The sequence below is a fragment of the Anopheles darlingi genome, chromosome 3 (assembly GCF_943734745.1).
Source record: "Anopheles darlingi chromosome 3, idAnoDarlMG_H_01, whole genome shotgun sequence".
Taxonomy (NCBI): Eukaryota; Metazoa; Arthropoda; class Insecta; order Diptera; family Culicidae; genus Anopheles; species Anopheles darlingi.
The window spans coordinates 1,087,501-1,096,409 of record NC_064875.1 but is presented as its reverse complement, the minus strand read 5'-3'; the positions used below and the strand labels follow the sequence as shown (position 1 = coordinate 1,096,409).

The window sequence follows — 8,909 nt, the reverse complement described above, 5'->3', positions numbered from 1 at the left end:
TCAAGAATCTTCGCGTCGCGGCATCAGGAACATCAGTCAAATTGTTCAAGCTGTGGACATCTCTCCGGGTAGTTCTGTTTAAAAGAAAACCTCAAAAACTGCTGCTAATCTGCGGAAAATTGTTTTAGCAACTGGCCTTAAATTTAAAAAAATCAAAGCGATCACGTGTCGGACGGCAGCCTCGAATTAGACCCTTGGAGCCATTGGATTTCATTGGAGACCGCGACGACGTCTCACTCCGCCTCACTGGGATGGACTCACTCCGCCCGAATGATTTCAATAAAGGCAGATCATTTCGGGGATCATCGAATCATAAAGAAGCGATTGCGTTGCTCGTGACGCTAGAATCAAAACTCCATAAAGCTACCGGGAGGCACGTTTTGGCAAATTGCGATCTTAGCCGCAGCACGAAACATGCGACCAACGTTTTTTTTCGATTCTATCGCTGCGCGCGTTTAGCGAGCCGCGTTCGGCGCTCGAAACCCGGAAAAAGTTTCAACTCTTGGCCGCCAGAGGGCGAAGAAGAAGAAAAAAACGAAATTCTGCAAAAAGAAGAAAAAGAAAATTTTTCCGCGTTCCGGGATTTCGAGCGCCGAACGCGGCCCGCTAAACGCGCGCATCGATAGATCGAAAGCGGGCGCATGCCGGGGTCCCGGAGACAGACGCCCAAGATTGCAGCAGCAGCAGAACGGGGCTGGTGTTCCAGGAGAGCTCGTGTGGACCGGTGATAAAAGTGTGGGACACCCGGGACCGGGAAAATGTATGAAACTTGTAGAAACTTTGCCTTTAACGCGATCAAACTCGCTCAATGACGATCGATTTTTCTTTCCAGTCGGCACATCCGGAAAAATGAGTATAAACATCGACTACGATGCCGCGGATGCTGCCGGTGCGTCTGCGAATTCCTCGATAATCGGCCCGTTAAACTTTTCCAAGGACCAGGCCGCGGTGGAACCTCCCACGTCGTTGGTCAACGAGCGAGATGTTCCGTGCATGTTTTGCGACAAAACCTACGATTTTCACAGCCGAGAAAACGGCCCCGACCACTATCTGGCCCATCTCTACCTAGTCCACCGGCTGATCATCGATGAGGTCAAGGAAATCGGTTGTCTCGCCAGTTACTGCTACTACTGGAAGGAGAAGTTTCGCGAAGACCCGCCAGAAAAGTTCTGCTCAGCCATGCTCCTTAACCAGCTGCCGGACGGGACGACGAGCTCGACGAGCGAGAAATATTTTTTGCTCAGCGACATTGAACCGCTGGATGCCGAGATCCGGCAGCGGTTGAGACGAGAGAAGCTGGAGCTAGTTCTAACCCGGCATCAGTTCGAACGGACGGATCGCAGTTTTCACCGGGATTGTCTATACTGCCGTGACTATCGGTCAGAAACGCGCCCCGATTTCATCGCCCACCTCTACACTAAACACTATCTACAGCTCGGGAAACCGGAGCATCTGGTGTTTGTGGACGAGCTGATCGAGACGGTACAGGAGAAGCTGAACCAGCTGATCTGTCTGTTCTGCGAGAAGGTGTTCAAAGATCGGCCAACTTTGAAGGAACACATGCGCAAGAAAGCACACAAGCGCATCAACCCGGACAATCACTACTACGATCGGTTCTTTCTCGTCAATTATCGGCATAAGCAGAAACCCGCTTATGTACCGATTGCCGAACGGAAACAGGAGAGCAGCGTCTTCGTTTCGGACGCCGAATCCGATTCGGATTGGTCGGATTGGAACGGAGAAGAACAGCGCACCACGTGCCTATTTTGCGCACACATCGAAGCGGACATCGCGGTCCTGAAGCAACACATGGTGCAGAACCACTCGTTCGATTTCGATCAATCGGTGGCCGGATTGGGTTTCTACCAGCGAGTAAAGGTCGTTAATTTTGTCCGTCGTCAGATGCACATCCACAAGTGCATCGGCTGTGGGGAGCAGCTGAGCGACTACGACAGTTTGTGTGCCCATCTGAGCAGCACAGGCCACTGCCGACTAGACAGGGAGAGCTGCCCGTGGGATCAACCAGAATACTTCTTCCCGACCTACGAAGACGACCAATTTTTGTGTCACCTGGAGGAGGACGACGGGAACGAAAATGAGCTCTACGATTCCTCGGACCATGAAGGTGCCGTCGTTATTTCGGAGCCTGTTAAAGCAACCATCAATATTGATGCCGAATCGTTGGCGTTGGAAAACCTGAATCTGCAGTAACCTCTTCCCAGTGATCGAATAAATCCACGAAAATCGTGTGCTGCATGTGGAGAAAAGTGCTAGTTTTGTTTGCGAAACTAGTTGTGTCGTTCAATGAAAGTGTTTTACAGTACGATGCCGAAAAACATAAAATTGTGCGAAGAAGGCGCTCGGAAAAGATGTATCTGTTCTCGGTGGTGTCCGAAGCATCATCTGTAGTGAAGATTACCTGCTTTTCGTGCCGTGAAAGTGATGATTTTTTATTACCTGCTGTTTGGCTCGAATTTGAGTCGACTGAGCCGAAGAATGAAATCGAGAAGGTACATTTGAATTTTGATCTCCTTTGGATTGTCGGTGGTGTAGAATCCCGGAACACCCGCTTTCTCAAGCGTCGACTGCTGATCTTTCACCTTCTGATCTAAATGGAGCACCAGCTTCATATCGGTTTCCTTCATGTTTTTGCCATGTTTTATCTTCATCAGTGCAACGATGTGCTCTAGTTCCTCGGGATCCTGTATCTTGGATTCCCATTGTTTTACCTCCACTGGAGAGAAAGGTGAAATTAGTGGAAGATTTCGAAACGGTGACGCTGGTGCACTTACGCTGGTGATCGTTTTCCACCTTCTCTCGTACTTGCATGAGGTGCGTCTCGGTAACGTGCTGGATCTCCATGAGCCCTTTTACGATTTCGAAGATTGTGTCGTTCAATAGAGTATTTGCAAGACCGGCCAATAGCTCGAAGGATATCCGCATCTGATACTGTCTGGGAAATAGAGGAAATAATCCATTAGTTTTCCGTTCTCATCGTGCTCACCGCGCTCGCTTACTCAGGCAAGTTGGCGTGCATCTTTTTGAGGTGCTCTAGCAAAAAGTAAAGCTTCCGTTGAAGATACTCCTGATTGTGGTAAGGATCTTCGTTCGTCTCCACTCCAAGTTGATCTGTTGCGGTGCTGATTTCGGCGTTAATTTCCCCGGTAATTTCCTCCTCATTTTCCATTCCCTCTTTTATTGACAAATCCTTGGCTGGCTGTATAACGCTTAGATGGCCAAACTGAGGGTGAAACTACACCAAAAATTCACGATTACGATGGTTAATAATTACAATTAGCCGTTGATCCACCTCCGCCAGATTCAGAGCCCGCAATTGAACACGAAATTGTTTCACTTTTTACTGCAAATTACAAAAACATTAATTTTCAGTTTATTTTCTTTCATTGAATCGGGGATTTTGTTGAATCGGGAAATCGTGAACTCATCTCCATCTCACATGCGCATGAATGGTTCATCGCTTGCCCGAAGCGCGCAAAGTATAAAAGTCGTCGAAAAAGTCGTTCATTATTAGTTATACCACAGTCGTGGCGAGCTGACACAATCAGAATAAACTTTAACTTAAAAGGAGCACGCTGTGCAAAGCTGCTTTCTCCTTTCTCGCGTTGTTCAACATCGTGTTTTTCAATTTTACTGTCCGTTAATTTTCGCGCTGCGAATTTATTCCGAAAAAATGGTTCAATCGGTAAGTTGCTGCCAGGATGAAGTTTAGTGACGACATTTTAACAATTGTGGTTTTTGTTGCCGTCCCAAAGAGCAAATTGGCTGCAAACAACGAAAAGCTAATGCACGTTGTTCCCAACAAGTATAAGATAGCAACGTTCGGCATGGGATGTTTCTGGGGCTGTGACTCTCTGTTTGGCGCCACCAAGGGAGTCCTTCGTACTCGTGTCGGTTACGCGGGAGGTAGCACTAAAAATCCGTCCTACAAAAATATGTATGTATAGCGAACCCATCCAACGGTGCTAACGGTGCGCGGATACTTAGGAGTTTTTTCGGCTTTTGTGAAATCCAGGGGTGACCACACTGAAGTGATTGAAATACACTACGACCCAGAAGAGATTAGTTACAACGCGCTGCTGGAGTTGTTTTGGAACAATCATGAATACGGTCTAACGAAACGGATGAAGCGCCAGTATATGTCCCTCATTCTATACCACGACGACTATCAACTAGCAATTGCTAAAGACAGCCTTGCCTACGAGTTAACGCAGCGGGCCCCCGAGCAAATCGTCACCGAGATTGCAAAGGCAGAAAAGTTCTATCCTGCTGAAGAGTAAGTATTACCTTTGTGTGAAATGTCAAGGATTTCGTAAGTGTAAGCGAAATCCTTATGTTGCTCGGTCGCCGCGAAGTCGAGTTCATTGCCAAGGTCCCTGCTCCTCGTCACTGTGCACTGCGATCGCACTCAACACCTGTTGCTATGGCAACGATGGGGAAGGGGCTGGGGCTTACCCAAGCATGAACACACATGTTCAATGAGTAGTAGCAGTTGGCACGGCGGCTGGTTTCCCGAATTATCACCTGCTGTTCACCTTCAACTTGGCGCTGACCGACCTTGTTTTTTTTTTGTTCTCTTTCGTTACTACCAGCTACCATCAAAAATATCGTCTGCAGGGTCACAGCGATCTGGCCAAAGCAATCGGATTGATCGGATCGGAATCGGATTCGGAACTGTTGCAAACATCACACGTGGCAGCTCGGCTCAACGGTTACCTGATCGGAGTCGGCGGACTGGAACAATTTGAATCTGAGGCTCCCCGGTTAGGACTTGATACCGAACACATTCGCTACGTTCGCAACTATGTCATCGAGAACGAAGGAGGTGGTATTTTTTGTTGACGCATTTCCCCGCAATCCCCGTGGAGGTAACATCTACCAGAAACAGAAGGAATTGCTTCTGCGAGTACAAATAGCAGTTATTTCATTCTTGATTCTGTACCATAATCGTCTGTCCCTTGCTTTTAAGCTCTTTGTACAAATATGTTATAATTCTTTCTATGAAACATTCATATGGTTACTTTTAAATAAATTAGCTATCATTAACAATTTTAAACCATGTTTCTATGCTTTCGAGTCGCGGGAGTTGTTGATCCGAAAAACTCATGCTACAACCTGGTCATGTTATGGTTACGAAAGCGAAACGAACGAGCTACACTTTTTCACACGTTTATGTTCTTGGGTGGAGGGGGGGGGGGGGGTGCAAAACATCCCCTTCCTGTCCCCCTCTGGACCACCGATCTGCTCAAATAATTGATTACTCAGCAAATTTATGGATAGAACTTCTTCACTACTAGCACAAATGTTTGCGTTTATCTCATGCACCACCCTCGTGCTCCCGGAATCACAACTCCTCTTCGATTGCGCCTGCAACGAGTAGAAATCGATTCCGAGGATCGATTTCGGGCTGACTAACTAACACTCCACTAAGTTTTTATAGTCCACTAAAAATTAGTGGAACTCTTCCGGGCGGCGCTCTTATATGGCGAGAGAGTAAGGGGTTACTCACACGATCGCCGAGATCGTGACTCCCGAAGTATCCTCCAGCATTCGCTAAGCATCTTCGGCTTTTAGACAAGAACGATCGATATGTTGGCTTTGTCTTAAGCCGCATGCGGATCATCTCGGATTTCCGCGAATTTTTTACCTCCGCTCCTCAGTTACTCTCGGCAAGGCGAAGGAGGTGGATCAAAAAAATGTGCGTTTGAGGGCGTGATTTGTTTGCTTCGTGCGTTTGGGGCTTGGAACTGCTGGTCCGAGCTCCCCTTATGAAATCGAATCTGTTGGTGCGTTTTAAAATAAACACACTAGACGTTCGTAAATGTTTATGACCGTAAAACAGTATTCTTAAATTACGCCGTGAAGAGCGGAATGTGCTTTAATTTAGATATAGTTATCATGTGACGAGTGGATTGAAAAATAGCGTGATTTGCAAAAATGGATCCCTGATGGAGGTTATCAGTGCCGCCTAACTTGCGCCTGTCCCTGAAGTGTGTGCCGTGTGCCGGATGTGTGCTCCAACGTGCGCACGTTAATCATTGTACGGACGCATGTTCGGGATGCTTTTGTTAGCGCGTTATCACTGATCCCGTATAATGTGCGCCCGGCTTTCCGGCGATTGTCGCGATTGTTTGCGATGATTCCGCCCAAGTTTACGTCGGGGGCAAGAGAGTTCAAACCAGACGACAATCCGTAGGTCCATCAATCATTGCCAATTATGTGCGATGTGGACGGACAACAACCTAGATTGATAATCGGGATGCCCGCAGTACCCTTGACGCAACATTGCGAACATCCCAGAAAGGAGACCCCCGAAAACAGGTTGCCGAAATTATAACGGTAATGCCGTTTCGGCTCGTTCCTTGGCGTAGAGGCCACGGTGGTGGCAGACGGTGGTTTTTTGCATTTATGAACTCCAACGAAAACGGCAGCGCATGTGCAAATTGATCCGTCTCGTTGCTATTTTCAGGTGCTAGGGACGGAGTTGCGGCGGAAGTGCGGTGCTGTGCTTGTTGGCATCGTTGGCTATGAGTCAAGCATTCGTTACTTACGGGAGGTTTCTGCCGCGTGATGATAAGGTTCGACGTCACGGTGAACTTTCATTCAATCTGTTTTTACGGCAGCGATTTGGCGACGTTTTTGTGATCGGATTTTGGAAAAGTGGACCTTTTTGGAACGGGCTACTCGAGCACTTCACGATGATATCGAAATATTGCCACTAAAAGATGGATACCGCTAGTGGCCTGGAGCAGCCGTTTAAGCCATTCCAGGATCAAATCGCAAGGATTACAGATAACACACGGATAAATGCAGAAAAACTGGATAGTTTGATGCTAATCCACAAGATATGGACATTAAATATAAATTACCGATTAAACCACATCAACAGAAACTGCTCTTCACTGCGAGCACAACGAGCTATGTTTCATGTAAAAATGAGTTGATCTTATCCCCAAAAAGAGGTTCCGCAAGCCAAAATAAATGATACCCGGCTCGCACGGGAATGATCAGATGCTCGCACCGCGTGCGACGCCTAGTGGACGCTTTTAGTAGAACCCCCTCAAACCCCCCCCCCCCTCGTTGCTACGGGAAGGTTTGTTTTGATTCGTCAGCGTGTAGTGTGCTCGTGTTGGTGCCATGCTGTCGGAGTTCCCTATCACATAGCCCCATTATTGCATCATACACTTGGAGCCGGTTCCGGTACTGCATGAAACGTGACATGCTTGTAATCAAACACCTGCACGTGTAAAGAACGGCAAATGACGAAGAAGCAGCCGCAGTTGTTGGCGATTTCTTCTCAGACTTCCCAGATCGCTACAGTTGCAAGTACTCCGGCAATACTTGAACCCGTGGGTGGGTGGAGTGTCGTTTTGGGTTTGGTTTGGTGCAACGGAACATTCCAGAATCGCGAACCTTAAAACTTGCCAGTTTCCGAGCGTTTTCTTTCCGTTGAATTTAAGTTTAAATTCGTTCGTTTATCTCGTTTATTTTATCGTGTTTATCGTTTTTATTTCATTCGTTGTATCGTTTATATCGTTTTTTCATTTATTTTATCGCTTTACTATTTTTTCAGAAAAAATCGATTTTTGTGAAATTTTTTGGAAAGTTCTTGGAAAGTTCTTAAAAAGTTGTTCTACGCGAGTGCAAGATGTGCAAGTGCATTGCAGGAACTTGTGTATGCTGGTAAGAGAAAACCCACGCCCATCCGGAAGCCGGAAGTATTAATTCCGAGCATTTATTTCTCCTTCCAGCTGCTGTCAGTGCGCGATGAGTATTTTCATCTCCCTGCTTTTTGTCGGAATACTAATTGCCGTGGCCGTGGCTCTCGGTATCTACTTCGGGCTCTTGAACGTCGATGATACCGCACCGGGATTCTCCGATTTGGTCCACAAAACGGGAGATTCTATAAAGGACAGCATCCAGAAGAAGTTGGACTAGGCGGAAGCGCTTCCAAGCATGAACATCGGCCACATATTTTTACATCACATGCACTTTAATCAATCGCCAATGTTCCTATTTACTCGCATTTACCTAAAGTTAATCACGAATCTCCCCCTCGGTGTGCGCTGCCGCCTGCCAAAGCATGCCCCAGCCCAGGCTGTTGCAAATTCAAGTGCTTCGTACAAATTTAAGTGCTTTAATCGTCGTATATACATGAGAGTAAACGAATCTCAAGCGCAACTTACATTAATCAGGACCCAGGCAGCCCCACGATACTGACGACCAGCAGCGAATGGTAAGAATATTCCACAATTAAACAGTATTTAAGTATCACAATCATCAACGGAACGGCGATTGTGTGCTCAGAACGTAAAATTGTCCTTGGAAAATAACACGCAACCCTTGGGTTGCCCATTTTCCACAAATCGATGGTCCTTTCGGTCAAGCAGGTCATGTGCAGGTTCATGGCCAAAAGCCCATTAGAGGAAAATCCTAGCATTCTTCCATGATCACGCCTTCATTACCTGGCCAGCCTTGCTGTGTGCGATCCCCAGGTAGGAGAGGAGGGAGACTGTATATTGAATTACCGTGAGCGTGAACGTTTTCTCTCGCCTTTCCCCCACCGTTATGCCTGAGAAACTATTCCATTACAACCAGTTTTCCCTTAAGGTGTGGATCTGTACGTTCGTTGTTCCATTCTAAGGCATCCAGTGTTGAGCTAAACTACAAAATGTGTCACTGTGGTACAATCATCGTTTGGTAATTATTGAAACCGTGTTATAATACAGTGCATCGTGTTGTTGAGTAAACCAGCGCATCAAGGCCAAGGCCATGTAGTTAAATTACTGTGCAACAAATTGAACGGTCGATTAGCTCATACAGATGACTGGTTTTTTAACTACTTTCATGTGTTTGATGAAATAGTTTCTGAATAGTTTTTGAACAGTTTT

At 46.8% G+C, this 8,909-nt stretch overlaps 3 protein-coding genes and 1 long non-coding RNA gene across 8 annotated transcripts in view; 3 read left to right on the top strand and 1 right to left on the bottom strand.

The window, feature by feature from the left end:
• The first annotated feature begins 659 nt into the window (after positions 1-659).
• Positions 660-2,358, top strand: LOC125953610 (zinc finger protein 277). The gene is made up of 2 exons (XM_049683291.1): positions 660-760; positions 833-2,358. Exon 2 carries the CDS (start codon positions 850-852, stop codon positions 2,209-2,211), a length of 1,362 nt encoding a protein of 453 aa, XP_049539248.1. The 5' UTR covers positions 660-760; positions 833-849; the 3' UTR covers positions 2,212-2,358.
• Positions 2,317-6,994, bottom strand: LOC125953620 (gonadal protein gdl). Of its 2 annotated transcripts, none has more exons than XM_049683303.1 (4): positions 6,570-6,994; positions 3,018-3,253; positions 2,793-2,953; positions 2,317-2,734 (listed from the first exon to the last, which is right to left on the bottom strand). In XM_049683303.1, the coding sequence occupies exons 2-4, from the start codon at positions 3,185-3,187 to the stop codon at positions 2,454-2,456; spliced, it is 612 nt and encodes a 203-aa protein (XP_049539260.1). In that variant the 5' UTR covers positions 3,188-3,253; positions 6,570-6,994; the 3' UTR covers positions 2,317-2,453. The 2 variants fall into 2 exon arrangements, with proteins under 2 accessions (XP_049539260.1, XP_049539259.1); XM_049683302.1 differs by lacking the exon at positions 6,570-6,994 and adding an exon at positions 4,306-4,617.
• LOC125953621 (peptide methionine sulfoxide reductase) lies at positions 3,211-5,091 on the top strand. The gene is made up of 4 exons (XM_049683304.1): positions 3,211-3,703; positions 3,774-3,955; positions 4,034-4,294; positions 4,611-5,091. The coding sequence occupies exons 1-4, from the start codon at positions 3,692-3,694 to the stop codon at positions 4,858-4,860; spliced, it is 705 nt and encodes a 234-aa protein (XP_049539261.1). The 5' UTR covers positions 3,211-3,691; the 3' UTR covers positions 4,861-5,091.
• Positions 5,691-8,909, top strand: part of LOC125953628 (uncharacterized) — a 3,953-nt gene continuing 734 nt past the window's right edge. The window contains exons 1-3 of one of the 4 annotated variants that reach the window (XR_007468969.1): positions 5,691-5,716; positions 7,592-7,701; positions 7,770-8,254. This is a non-coding gene — a long non-coding RNA (uncharacterized LOC125953628). Of the gene's footprint in view, positions 5,717-5,789; positions 5,805-7,356; positions 7,372-7,591; positions 7,702-7,769; positions 8,255-8,569; positions 8,719-8,909 lie in introns of those variants that run through there. The other 3 variants (XR_007468970.1, XR_007468968.1, XR_007468967.1) reach the window with 3 other exon arrangements.